The following is a 14,167-nucleotide window of genomic DNA, read 5'->3' as shown; positions in this document are numbered from 1 at the left end:
GTCATGCCTACTTTATAGGTGTGTTGTGGGGTTTAATCGATGTTTGCAAAGCACTTTGAGATCCTTGGATGGAAGGTACAGCCGTATAAGTATCATACAGACAAGTAAAACTGAATTATGTGAGGATATAAAGTCACCTCCTTTCAGAGACTGAAATTGCTCCACTCCTGAAATACTTTGCTTCCGTCTTCAAAAAATCAGGAGCTATTAATAAGTTGCTCCCCACTCTGATGTTCATTTTGTGTGAAATTATCTGCTCTCTCTATGTGCTTGAAGTTTCATTAATTTAGGGAGAACAGATTACTAGAATCAAGATTCACTGTGCAAATTTAATATGGGAATTTACTCGTATTGCTTAAATCTCCTGTAAATTAGAAATAATTTTGTTATAGCATTGTTCAAAAGTGGATTTGGCAAAGCCTCATCTAGTTTTAGTGCCCAATATGTATTTCAACAAGTTCTCCTAAAATGCAGAAAAGGCTAATTCATGATTAAGACAGTAATTTAGACAGTTATAATGTTCCTTTTTGTTAATAAATGAAGGTTTTGAGCTCACTGTGCCCTTACTTCATTTCAACCATTATAATTAATTATGATGTTATTGCTTATGTTAAATGCTGTCTCTCTCTTTGTCCATAAGCCCTGATCCTGTAAAGACAACATTGAAGTCAACGGGATTCTGCACACGCACAGGTGTCTAGTCAGTTCTCTTTGCAGGATCAGGGTCATACTTTGTCCAACCATTCTGTTGGCTAGTCCAAACCATTTGTGATGTGAGATCATATTGTTTTGTTGAACAGATTTAAGGAGATTGATGTTAGTTTATGCTGTTTGGATTTGTTCCAGAGCTATCTGTCACAACATAAACTGTAGTAAATTGGATGGTTTTACTTCCCAGCCAAGTTATACTTAAAAGAGTTCTGCATTAATATATTTTAAAAGTTACTACTTAAAGGAGTCCTACATGAATGTATTTTAATCTCACTTTTATACGCCATTTAAATTTACCTTATCAACTTGTTGCAGGGGGCATGGAAGCTCCTCGTTCATCTTTCTGTCATACAGGTTTGGTTTTTTTGTTATTCTATAGGTACTTGTAGCCTGAGCCTGAAAGTCTGACTAATACAGTTGACTTCAACCGGACTACTTTTGTGAAAAAGGAACAATCAAGAAAGAGATGCAGCATGAGTCTTACTTGTCATTAGTTGCAAGCGAGCTATAGCAGAACTTTAACTACATGCAGCAAATATTCTTATTACACTGGTTACAAAATGTAAGTGAAACTAGGCTTATGAGTTTTAGCCGAAATAATACATGTGATGTTGACACACACATCTTACCTCAGATGACTGTTAATCACAATGGTTCTTCAGCAAGTCTTGGCTTACGAACATTTGGGTAGGTGGCCCAACTTCTACACTAGCTTTAAAAACTCTTCTGTTGGTTTGGTGCAACAACAACAAAAATTAAATCAAACATGACTGTTTGTTTTTGTGACCGGCAGTGTTGATTATTTTCCTCCCATATTAGCATTGAAAAGTGTACAAAAAGAGGTCCCTGTTAACAAATGGAAAGCACCAACCCTCTGACTAGAAACATACATATGTGATGCAATATCATATGTATATCCATCACATTTTCATGCAGTGCCTGCGATATCTAATTTTACATTTCTATTCTCTCTACAGTTCCCAATTGATTAATTTTCTTGCTCTAGTCCTATTTCTAGTGGCCTTATAATACTTTGTATTTATGTAGCACCATTCACTTAAGAATATCAAAGTGCTATTTATCAACATAAATCCTAGTAAAGTAAGTAAACATTGTCTCAGTTTTGGTGAGTAGTATAATTAATTAGTGTATATTATTCAGCTTTAGAGCTCACTTTTGTCAAATTCAGACCCTGCAGTTTCTGCTTTCTGGCACTGCCTGATCATGGCAGGAATAGTGGCTGTGAGGGATTGTCTTAAGCACAAACCAAACAAGACAGAACAAATATTTTTGTAGCATTGTTGTAGCCCCGTTAGGGCTGAGATATTAGAGAGACAAGGTGGGTGAGGGAATAGCTTTTATTGACCCAACAGCTGTGTGAAAGAGACAAGCTTTCAGGTTACATTGAGCTTTTCTTCAGGCCCTGTGTAGCTCGAAACGTGTCTCTTGCACCAACAGATGTTGGTCCAATACAAGAAATAATATTGACAGGTAAGGGGAAATATTTAGTTGACTGGACAAATGCTAGGTCCACCTTCAAATTTGTCAACACAGGTCACAGGCTGGGGGATCCTATTGGGCATTTCCAGAGGACGGGTGCAGTAGAAGAACCAGGTCAGGCCAGGCATCTGAAGAAGTGAGTTTTTTTTACCCACGAAAGCTTATGCCCAAATAAATCTGTTAGTTTTTAAGGTGCCACCGGACTCCTTGTTGTTTTTGTGGATACAGACTAACACGGCTGCCCCCGATACAGGTCAGAGAGCGGACCCCCTGTGGTGCCTGGTTTTGCAGGCAGAAGCTGCTGCACTGGTGGCGCTTTCTCCAGAGGCAATGGCAATTCTTCACCGCAGTGATCCCAACCCGGTGAACCTCCAAACTGTTCCCGTAACGAGCCCAGCTTGAGGTTACACGTGACAAGCACCTGCAGCTAGTGCAACCTGCTCCATGGCGGGCCCTGGCAGCTGAACTCCCCTCTGTGTCTTAACGTCCCGCTCCCCCACTGGCCTCAGTGGTCCCCACCCCTCCCCCCGGGGTCCCTTTGTGTTCTGACACCCCCATCCGGACTCGCTCCTCACAGGCCTCTGACAGGCCCGCTCTAGTGCCGCCGCGCGGATTGTCCCCTTCCGGCCGCCGGCCGTTCCCCACGCGGCGCGGATTGGCCCTGCCGCGTACCGTCCCGCCCCCTGCGCAGCGCGTATTCCCCTCGCCGCCCCCAAACTCTGCGCCTCGCGGCTTGGCATCGCCCGCCCTGGCGTGTCCCTCGGTGGCCACCGTAGAGCAGCCTGTACGTGGCAGTGGGTCTGGCCTGGCCTATGAACGGCGGCCCCGTGCCCCGGAAGAGGCGGGGTGTGAGCAGGACGTGCCCCCCTTCTGCCGCGCCGCTCGGTCCCCCTTGGCTCCGCCATGTCGCCGGTGAGGGCGGTGCTGGCGCTGCTGGCCGCGCTCTCAGCCCCGGCTGCCGGCTACTTCGTGAGCATCGACGCGCACGCGGAGGAGTGTTTCCTGGAGCGGGTCCCGTCTGGCACCAAGATGGGGCTCATCTTCGAGGTGGCCGAGGGGGGCTTCTTGGACATCGACGTGGAGGTGAGGCGGGGGAGGGCGGGTAAAGCGAGGAGGGGAAACGGGGGTCTCGGCCCCTGGGCAGTAGGGCCGGGGAGTGAGGCGGGAGGGAACGAGAGCGGGGCGTGGGGAGCGGACCTGCAAGGGGAGCTGGGGCTGTGGGCTGACCTTGTGGGGGGCGGGGAGGAAGGGTAGGCCGAGGTATGCCAGGCTAGGCCATGGAAGGGGTGATCCGTGCTGTAGGTGAGAGTGATGGGCTCTAATTATGGGGGGGGGGGCGCTTTTGGCCATTGCCTTGAGCTTGGGGGGCAGTTTGGTTGATAAAGCGTAAAGGGGGGTAACCATGGCTGGGGACGGGGGGCACAGTTGTTCAGGTGGGATGAGGGTTCTGGTATTGGCTCACCCCAGGGCGCATGGAATGTCCTGAGCAGAGCAGAGCCCAGCCCAGCCTCCCATCTGCCCGTGCAGAACAGAGAATGATAAACTAACGCCTTGATCAGGCAAAACGAAGCTTTTTGGCCTCGGGGAGCAGAGCTGTGTCAGGCTCTATCTTATCAAGGGCAAAAGCAGGATCCTTTAAGGGCCAGGGCAGTGTATGCATGTGCCCTATTGTGGTGCGAGGGGATTCTGAGTGTAACCACGGGGTGGTGGTGATGTGTGTGTGTGTGGGGAAGGGGCATGAGAGCAGGGATGTGACGCTACTGACAGCCTCTGGGGGAACAGAGATTGTACCCTGAGCAGTTAGTAGTCTAATGGCTAGTAATGGGGAGAGCTCAGAGCTATGAAGGAAGGGAGAGTGATGATGGGGGCTGCTCTGGTGGCCATAAATCTAAAGACAGAAATGTGTTAATCACAATTGGCTGGAATGCTCATATAGCTCTCTCTTTGTCCACTTGCATTTCTTTATGTGCCAGGCTTGCCTCCCAAATTCCTACTTGGCAGAATCACTATCACACTCATGCTAGGTCATGGTCTCTGCTGCTGGTAATTTGAGATGTCCAAATTCCCCCAGAAGAGGCTAAATTACTTCTGCAGATCAAGTTGCCCAGGGCCAACTTCTCTCTATTGTCAGCATAACGGCAGAAAGCACCTGGAAAAGGCATTACTATGTCTAGTAACTGCACTTTCAAAACCACCCTCTTAAAATCTTCCTTCCTTTCTATATCCCACATCCTCTTTTGAAAGTTTTCAAAATAAGCTTTCCGTTAGCAGGGGATGTGGTAGGGGATGCTTCTTACAGAATAGTGCTGATTAGTTTTGGGGGGCCCTACAGCAGTTTCCTAGTTTTGATGCATGAATTTTGACTTAACATTGTTGGATTTGACTGACACATTATGAATTGTGGGCTTTTAATTTTTTTTGACACCTTCCCCCCTTGCCCTCCCCCCCCCCAAAGAAATCCAGGTCAGTAGGAGAATAATGTACACACTTCATCTCAAAGAATCCCAAAGACGCTTCAAACAAGTGGAATCTCTTCACCAACCACAAATGCAGTCAACTTTGAAGTGGACTATGGCAACTATTAGGCTTATCTTGAGCACTTTCACAAGAGATTGTGAGATATAATAAGGAAGAAAAATATTGAGGGTGATTTTCTGAGTGGAATGACTAGGTGTAGCAGTACTTTTTCTTGATGCTTTCTGCAGTTATGCAGTGACATTATGGAATAGGTAGGAGCGGTATTGAGGAAAAGTATTAAATGCAGTTTAAATTCACATCTAGGGCGGCAGAATGTAATGAAACAAGGCCAAGACACAAGTTTCAACACTCTACTTTTGGCAAAAAGAGCCTTAAGATCTTAATGACCACAAGTGGTCAGTACACTGGTTCAGTCATATCCTAAGAATGGCACCTGCAGCAGCACAGAATCGTATACTTAAAAACAATAGTGATAAGTCAAAACAAGTATGTTTGCTTCTCATTTACTTTCCTGCCAGAAATGGAGGTTAGGGTTCTGTGTTTATATATTATGTTTACTTTTGGATGCTAATGTTCATCTTCACCGTTTAAAGATAATGCAAGTCTTGGCAGGTAAAAAGCCTTTCACGTCACTTTAAAGAGGTATTTTCTGAAAGGTTCTAATGCAGATAGAAAAATGTCATACTGCTTTTTAGTTGTGGCAGATAAGAGATTATATAGATTCTGTTGATATTGCATATCAATGGTAGGAGTGCCGTTTCCAGATGGAATATCATGAGTTTAGTTTAAATTTGCTTTTTCTAAATGCATGACTTCAAGACACACAGAGTAGTGAAATTTTCTTTTTTGCCCCCAGATTACAGGACCTGACAATAAAGGGATTTATAAAGGAGACCGAGAGTCCAGTGGAAAATACACATTTGCTGCTCACATGGATGGAACTTACAAGTTTTGCTTTAGCAACAGAATGTCCACCATGACTCCTAAGATAGTGATGTTCACTATTGATATTGGAGAAGCTCCAAAAGGGCAAGACATGGAGACAGAAGGTGAGGAGAACTTCTGGAAGGAAAATAGTTCTGATTTGTGACCATGAAACACTAATCTTAGAAGCTTTTCTCTGCACACATCCTTTTGAAGTACGGTACAAGAAACCTCACAATTCTTATCTCATTCAGTCGCTTTAGTTTGTCATTTTCTTGAGCAGCTACAACTGGGTCTAAATATTTTTAGACACTACTATACAACGTCATGCAAAATGACTGGGAATCACTCTGCCGTCTGCAGGCACTAATGCTTTCATTCTTTAGTCTTTTCCTCAGTTTCACACTTCCAGTTCAGGTGCTCAGCACTATGTAGATTACCACATGCATTAATTCAATTCTTTGATAAGTGTGCTAATACGTAATTTTCTCCTAGCCATGTACATTACTGGTTTATCTGCAGCCTTTTGTCCTGTACTCGTGTTCATCTCTTACACTTTTCCCTAGGTGGTGGAGATACCTGGGATGGTATGTGTACTGCTTTTTGAAAGCTCATTAGCATCTTGTCTTTTGCATATGTTTATTCACTAACATCTAACTTGTGCTTTTCCTCTTTTCTAACATCTGTTTGTTAGCATGAGAATGTCTTTTTAATAAACTACACAAAATGAAGGTCTGATCCTGATCGATACTGGGCACCTACAACTTCTATTGCGAGGTCTGGGTGCTTAGCATCTCTCAGGATCAGGCCCTTAAACTGTTAATGAACATTTGTCTTCAGGGGGTTATTTATGGCTAACAGGAGACGTAATCAGGAGTTTCTGTTACGTAGAATTGAATTTAAAATACTGATCTAGTGACTTTAGATATTTCATAGTAGTTGTTTTGCTTTCTGGTAATAAAGTGGGTGTGGGGAATTGAGAGCATTTTGGAGGGGAATGAACCACTTTCTTGTAATATAATCTTACAGCTAATGCATAACCTGTAAGTGGAAAAATTACAACAGATGTCATTTACCAAAGAATGAAATTAATGTTTTGGGAAACGGACTGAATCATAAAATTTAGAAAATCATGCAACACTACAGTAATTAGCAAGAAGACAGTAATACCTTTTGTCTTCTATTATAGCAGATATGTAACCCATGTGTGAAGTGAGTGCTTGATGTTTTCTTGAAATATTTAACAATTTTCTAACTGAGTTCTTATTCATAAGAGATAGTTAAAAGATTCTCTCAAGTCTGTGAATAGCACACCTATCATGCAGAATACTGACACAAGTCTAGTTTCGTCAGCTTACGGCAGATGTTTGCCTTAAAGCAACTATCTTTTCTGCATGTTTAAACAATCCATACAGTAGTAATCTTTGTTCTTACTAATAAGCTACCCATATTGCAGTAGCCAGCTGGCCGTGAGAATGGGTGGTGTATCTTGATACCTGTAAGGTAAGGTCAGTATTGCTCTGGCAACTGTAAAGGGGTTTTTTTGGTGACAGAATTCATAACTCATGAGTTCTTTTCTCCTTCCTAAAAGAAGTGTGGCTTTTGAACAGCCTTGTTCTTTCTCTTATCACTGAAAGAGAGAGGTCCTTCGTGTAGCATTTAAGGCTGCATCTAAAATATCTGACATTTACAAGTAAAAATAATGTATGGTGGCTCTCAAGTATTAACCTTAAATGTTCCATCAATTGCCCTGAACTTCTAGGTAATTCCTGCAAGCTATCTGAACTGTTAGTAGCAGAGGTCAACCTCTGCGGGAGTGCCCTGAAGTTCTTGGTGCTAGAGAAATCTGATAAGTACACTTTATTAATCTAAATGTTGCAGAGTTGCAAATTGCTCTGAGCATTGAAGGCAGTAAACAGTAGCCTACTGTCATCTGACATCCAAACTGCTAAATACTGGCTCTCTGCTCCCAGCATGTGGTGAGCCACCTCAAGCCATTGTTCTATGATAATCAGCCAGTGTTATTTTCCTCTTCCATTATCAGGCCACTGTCATGTCATGCCAGTACCTGGAAAGAGAGGTGTCTTCCTTCAGAACTGATTTTATCCCATATGTCAACTACAAAGGAAGGTCACAAGAGTAGCCAAACACACCTCTCCAGAAACTCATCTTCTTTAGCCAACATCACAAGTTTCAACTAAATTCTCAATTGCTGTGCTGTTGGCAAATTAGCATTAAAGATCTGTACTATTTAAGAGAATGTGTTTGAAGGACGTATAGTGAAGGTAATCCTAGCAGGAGAGACGCTAGCACAATATTGTACTGATTTGATATGTTCAGATAAATTTTGCACTCTGCTTCTCTGGAAAAATATATATATGTTGAATGTAACTGATCTGTGTTGACTATAACATTGGTCACCCCTTCCCTGGCCTCCAAGTTAGCTACCATGGAGAAGGAGGCTTACACAAACGTAAAATATAATTGTAAAGGAAGAAACCTGTGAACCTGACACTGAGATTTTTAGAAATATAGTTCCCATCATTGTCAATATCAGATTTACTTATCAAATAATCTTTTCCTACGAGGTCGAAAAGTTTTCAGCTGTATACGACTCTGCATTTTATAAAACTAACCATAGTATGGAATTAAATATAACTATTCATCCACTTTCAGGAGAAGCTGTTTCTGATATGTCAATAATACACTTTCTTACATTTTTTTAAAATTGTTCTGCAGCTCATCAGAACAAGTTAGAAGAGATGATTAATGAGTTAGCAGTGGCCATGACAGCTGTAAAGCATGAACAGGAGTACATGGAAGTTCGTGAAAGAATACACAGAGCAAGTATGCGGCTTTCTTTGACTTGCATGCTGTTTTTTTTCTTAAATGCTAGTATATTTTGAGCTTTAGGGAAACTATCTAAAAACTACATTTGGTTATTTGAGAATTTTAAAACTCTTGAGTCCTACTGGCATGATAGAAATAAAGTGATATGACATTGAGATCCTTTCTTTAAACCTGGTTGTCCCTAGTATAACTAAAAAATTCAATTATGCAAAATGTCTATCTGTTTTGCCAGTGTAAAATTTGAAAGATAAAGCAGGAACTATTTGCAATTAGTAAATAGTACTGTATGTTTATGAATGTCTCAAGGTCAGTGATATGTTTCCTGGTGGTAGATGGATGCATTATTTGATATGAGAAATAAGTCTGGCTTACTTTGCTGTAATTGGGCCTAATTCACCTTGTCTTCCTTATGCAGAGATAGGTCTTTTGGATGTTAGTGGAACTATTGCTACTCATGTGAGGAAGGTGAACAGGGTCTAAGACACAGTCCTCACTACTTAAAATAGAATTGGCAGCTAGAATAAGTCCAGTACAAATAAAGGGGAAATCGGTTTTCCTGTGAAACACATAATGTTACATTAGAACTTTCTGTATAGGAACTTAATTTTTAAAAAGATTCAATACATAAAAATGTCCACTCCTTTAGGGCTGAATTTATAAATGTACATTAACATCAACTTCTCCTTATCCTCATGGATTCAAAATTATCTTGATAGGCTTTTCATAAAGAGAAGCATAATCAAAGACTTGGGGGAAATGAGGCAGATTCCTGAGGGGACATTCATCAAATAAAATCCAATTATTAAATTCTTCCATTGCCGCATTTCATTACACTGGTTCTAGCAGTTGTGGTCCCTGTTCATAATTTCACATCCAGGAAGAATGTCTTCATGCTTTCTTTCAGCAATAATAATTACTGCAAAAGAATTGACCTAACATTTTGTGAACTATGGTATCCATTTCATTTACTATCTTCCTAACAGTGTCCATCATGCTGTTTTTTAAAGGATGTAGAAGATATGATGGTATAACATTAGGCTTAGGAAAAAGTGCTTTAAACACAGTGGCAAACCGTCCGCTTGCTGCAGTTACTACCAAAGTGACACTATTCTAGAATTTTACCTGAGAGTAACATCTCATTCTTGACATGCCAGTGAACTCTTTAAATGTTTACAGTAAAAATGCTTTGCAGTATGTGCAAACTAACCAGTTTTAGTGGTAATTGGCTGTATTTTTGTTTTATCAATATTGGAAATGGTACTGACTCTGTAGAACAGTGGATTAATAGACTTGATACTGAATTGGTATACCAGCTTGACTCTGAAGTTAGGAAATGCAATTGTTGCACTAAAGGGGAAGAAAGCAGAGGAGTAAATCTGGAGTAAGGTACCAGGTGCGGCCATCAAACTTGTATAAATTAGTGTGGGTTAGTAGGTATTCTCATGGAGATAGGGTAGGGCATTGAAAGATGCTGCAACTTGTGACTGACGTTGAGATTGAAAGAGCTTCTGGTGTCTGAAAAGTATGATTCCAGTAGGAAAATTTCCCCTTGGATTGGAAAAATGGACATATAACTGGCAAATTCTGCTTGGACCTTTAGACCTTATAATCCTTTTGTCGCTGTAATTTTATAGTGATGTGTCCTATCAGCTTTATTAACCTTTTAGAGAGTAACACAGTCATCCTAGACCACTTACTTGGCTAAGAATGCAGAGTGTGCCAGCATTCTAAGGGTTGTATGGATGAATGCACAGATGAGTATAGTGATTTTTGTCATAACTATATAGGCTTTATTAAATATCTTACACCATACTTAATTAAATATTTTAGTAGTCATATACTTCTGTTTTTTCTCCAACAGTTAATGACAACACAAACAGCAGAGTGGTCCTCTGGTCATTCTTTGAAGCCCTTGTACTAGTTGCCATGACACTGGGACAAATCTACTACCTGAAGAGATTTTTTGAAGTCCGAAGAGTTGTTTAAGAAAACTTTTCCTGATGATCCCAAACACTCACTTTACTATTTACCAAACATCTTGGTCACAAAACAATGTCATTTAGTTTCTAAGCCCTAATTTCTGAACTATAAAACTTTATTTGCTTAAGTTCCTAGTTAAAATAAAATGTTTTTATATATCTTCTGTAGCAAAAGCTGTGTTTAAAATATCTTGTCACTTAATTGGCATAATTTTTTCACTTGAAATCTGCCTAGTCTTTCTGCTAAGCGAGGTCTAAACAGACTGCAAATGCTATAATTCAAACGTAGTAATAAGCAATGTTACTGTCTTTTTCTAACTTTTGTTTTTCTGTTTTCATAATTAATTGCAATTCTGTCTAGGGAAACAGTAAAAGGTCCTAAAGTGACTATTTGCATTCTTCACATCTTTAATCCTGCAGTAGACAGTATGGAATGAAAATAGTCCCCTCTTCACTTTCATGTACTGCCCAGAAGGGCAAATAAAGCAGAACTTCATTCTAATATGACTGATATTGAATAGAAGACAGCTGACATTTCCAGTATAGTATGCATACTTGGTCACAAAAAAAATCTATAGTAATGATCTTAATTACATTGATTTGTTCCCTACATTCTTTTAAATTAAAAATTGATATTAAAACACACGCTTTCCTTTTATTACCAGACAATTATGTGGTTTTAGTTTCACAGGTTTATAACTATCAAAGCCAGTTGTGTGCAGTGTCTTGGCAAACAGTAGTTATTAACCCCATAGTGCTTGCAGGTCCGAAGCTCATACTGTTGGCACTATTGCAGAATGCACCAGTGTTCAGGAAATCTGGATTTCTGATGCCAAAGGGTTCATGGTTCTTGGGGTTTATTGCAATGCTATGCAGCCCTTATTTTAATTTAAGTGGCATTTTCTGCCATTATCTGATCCTAATTAGCATAATGCTAAGTACTGGTGTGTGTTTTCTTTATTTCAGGCACATGTGGATTTCATTTTTTTTGTATAAACAATTACTTTCCTTTCTTGGTATCTGATGCTGGGTTTAAACAATTTAAATGGTGTGGGTGCCGATCCAGGATTATGTTGTGACTGATGTATATTAGTTGTAATTTTTTTTTTTTTTTTTTTTTTTTTTTTGGGATGGGGTTGGGGTCTTTTCAAAAGGGGGGAAGATATTACAAGTAACACACAACAGTTTTGTACAATTAATTTAAAATTTGTTACAGGTTTTCATGTTCCAAGTAAACTTTTTCAACCTTGGGCAAACACTTGCAGCAGTTCTTCAAAAAGGGTGGCTGTTACACCTTAATGCAACTGTTGTGTGCCAATATTTTTGTGTGAAACACTTCAAAATTGAATTCTAAGATGTACATTTAAAATTGCTTGTGAATCTAAATATGACCCAAGTTCAATAAATAAACAAATTCTTAAAAAAATGGTTTTTGTCTCTTGACAGTTAACTAGGACATTCTCTACCTCTTCATGTTTGAGATTTTGCTTTTTAAAATATTTTTAGAAAAAATGAGTGCAAAGAAAAATACACATTAGTTGGAACATCATACTCTGTTTATGGGGTAAAAGGAATTTTGGACAATACTAATATACAGCTTTTACTAATAACGTGCAGCCACGCTTATATTTGAATTTTATTAGTTTTCTTATCAATGTGTGGAAAGTTGTGGTTTTTTTTTTGTTTTTTGTTTTTTTCCCCACTAAATATACAATCAAATGAGTACAAATTATTTGGCCTGATTTTTGCAGAGAAAGCTAGTTGGGCACTAGTTGCTTAGCAATAAGTGCAAAACAGTTTGATTAGAGTTGGGTATTTGAGGGCACGTAAAGGAAATGTTTAAAATGGGATCTTTAGCAAAGAGTAGATGCTTGATGGAAAATACTTATTTTATTCTTGTAGGGAGGCTTTTTTTATGTTTAAAACAGCAAGGTAATAGTTGCATTTCACTAATACCCTGTAACATTTATGCAAAACTAAATAAAAACAACTTTAAAAATTGAGAAGTCTGACCGAGCAGAAGAGGAGTTGGGGAATCTTTATCTTTCTTTCTTCAAGCTGGTAGAGGTGAAAGCACCTGGACTGCTTGTGAAACAGTATTGACATAGGTGCCCGAAGCACTTCATGAGGTTTCCAAGTACCAATACAATTACCTGCTGTCCATCTTCTAGCTTCTGTGCAATTATATTGCTGGCTAGTGGTTTCTGATTCAGGTCACTGTGGTGGGAAGACTAGACAAGCACATTTCTGTATCATAATCAAGATCTGGATTTTACCATACATATCCAGGTAGTATCCACATAACTAGTGCTGCTGCTTTCATAGCACATCTACAATCTGTCCTTGGTAGAGAAGCAATTGGGTATAATTGACTCTTGGTTCATAGTACATATAAATTTCTAGTGCATTTTATAAAATGCCTGGTCTGTAAACTCCTAGACTATTATGTATGAAAGGGGTAGCCGTGTTAGTCTGGATCTGTAAAAGCAGCAAAGAGTCCTGTGGCACCTTATAGACTAACAGACGTATAGGAGCATGAGCTTTCGGGGGTGAATACCCACTTCTTTGGATGCATCCGAAGAAGAGGGTATTCACCCATAAAAGCTCATGCTCCTATACCTCTTAGTCTATAAGGTGCCACAGGACTCCTTGCTGCTTTCCTAGACTATTATGTGGAATATTAAAATCTTATCACTTTAAAATGTAATCTCATTGTGTGTTCAGTAACACTTCATTTGATGCCTTTGACCTAGATGTCATAAGTTGTCCATTGAATATATTGCTTCCTTGATAATGTCAATATTAAGTTTTTATGTAGGAAAAAATTAAGGCTATAGGGTACTTTAATATTGTATCTGCATGGACTGTCCTCAGCTTTGTTAATCAGAGGTACAGCTAGCTGAAGATAGCCAGCGTATCCACTGTTATCTGGCTAAGCGTGAAGGGCATTTGCATAGCAATTACTATGTATTTCAGTTTGTAACTTCCAAATTTCTCGGAGGCTACTGAAGAACAGTTATTCACCAAAAGCTGACCTCTCCCCACTGGGACTTGTGTTGAGAAAGGTACCTTTCTGTGGTCTCTACTTATCTAACTGAAGGAGAGAAGGAAAAAAAAAATTTAGGCTAATTAAGCAAAGTCAGGGCAGAGAAACTCATCAGTATCTCATCACTCATACCCATCAAGTCTTTAGGCTTGCCTAGTAAGATGTGCTTTGGTATATGTTAAGCAAGAACTTACTAAATGTATAGAACCTGATTCTTGTTTTATATAATTTTACACAGAGGTGTTCCTCACTTAGTGCTGGTGCAAGGAAGGTCAGAACTGGATCCATATCTCTTAGAGGAAATACCTATCTTCCTGTCCTTTTGAGGTTATGCAGTGGAAAATTCAGCATTTTCATCTGTGGCAATCTTGAGTGATGTGAAAGGAGCTAGAGCAGGGGTAGGTAACCTCTGGCACGCGTGCCAAAGGCAGCACGCAAGCTGATTTTCAGTGGCACTCACACTGCCCAGGTCCTGGCCACCACTCCGGGGGACTCTGCATTTTAATCTAGTTTTAAATGAAGCTTCTTAAACATTTTAAAAACCTTATTTACTTTATATACAACAATAGTTTAATTATGTTATAGAAAGAGACCTTCTAAAAACATTAAAATGTATGACTGGCACACGAAACCTTAAATCAGAGTGAATAAATGAATACTTAGCACACCACTTCTGAAT

The 14,167-nt window shown here is 40.0% G+C and overlaps 1 protein-coding gene across 2 annotated transcripts; it reads left to right on the top strand.

Annotated features, from left to right (window-relative positions):
• Window positions 1–3,054: 3,054 nt before the first annotated feature.
• On the top strand, window positions 3,055–11,087 carry TMED2 (transmembrane p24 trafficking protein 2). Of its 2 annotated transcripts, XM_054006431.1 has the most exons (5): window positions 3,055–3,294; window positions 5,546–5,738; window positions 6,180–6,200; window positions 8,353–8,460; window positions 10,325–11,087. In XM_054006431.1, exons 1-5 carry the CDS (start codon window positions 3,115–3,117, stop codon window positions 10,447–10,449), a joined length of 627 nt encoding a protein of 208 aa, XP_053862406.1. In that variant the 5' UTR covers window positions 3,055–3,114; the 3' UTR covers window positions 10,450–11,087. The 2 variants fall into 2 exon arrangements, with proteins under 2 accessions (XP_053862406.1, XP_053862407.1); XM_054006432.1 differs by lacking the exon at window positions 6,180–6,200 and having other exon boundaries at window positions 3,059–3,294.
• Window positions 11,088–14,167: the final 3,080 nt, after the last annotated feature.

Source organism: Malaclemys terrapin, chromosome 16 (assembly GCF_027887155.1).
Source record: "Malaclemys terrapin pileata isolate rMalTer1 chromosome 16, rMalTer1.hap1, whole genome shotgun sequence".
Lineage (NCBI taxonomy): Eukaryota > Metazoa > Chordata > Testudines > Emydidae > Malaclemys > Malaclemys terrapin.
The sequence above is the reverse complement of the archived record's forward strand: the minus strand, read 5'-3'. Positions and strand labels throughout refer to the sequence as shown.

Excerpts from the sequence above, each read along its gene's own strand:
- TMED2 (XM_054006431.1), top strand. The coding sequence starts at position 3,115 with ATGTCGCCGGTGAGGGCGGTGCTGGCGCTGCTGGCCGCGCTCTCAGCC. Across the intron at positions 3,295-5,545 it reads TCTTGGACATCGACGTGGAG|ATTACAGGACCTGACAATAA; the intron begins GTGAGGCGGGGG and ends TTTTGCCCCCAG. Across the intron at positions 8,461-10,324 it reads TGAAAGAATACACAGAGCAA|TTAATGACAACACAAACAGC; the intron begins GTATGCGGCTTT and ends TTTCTCCAACAG.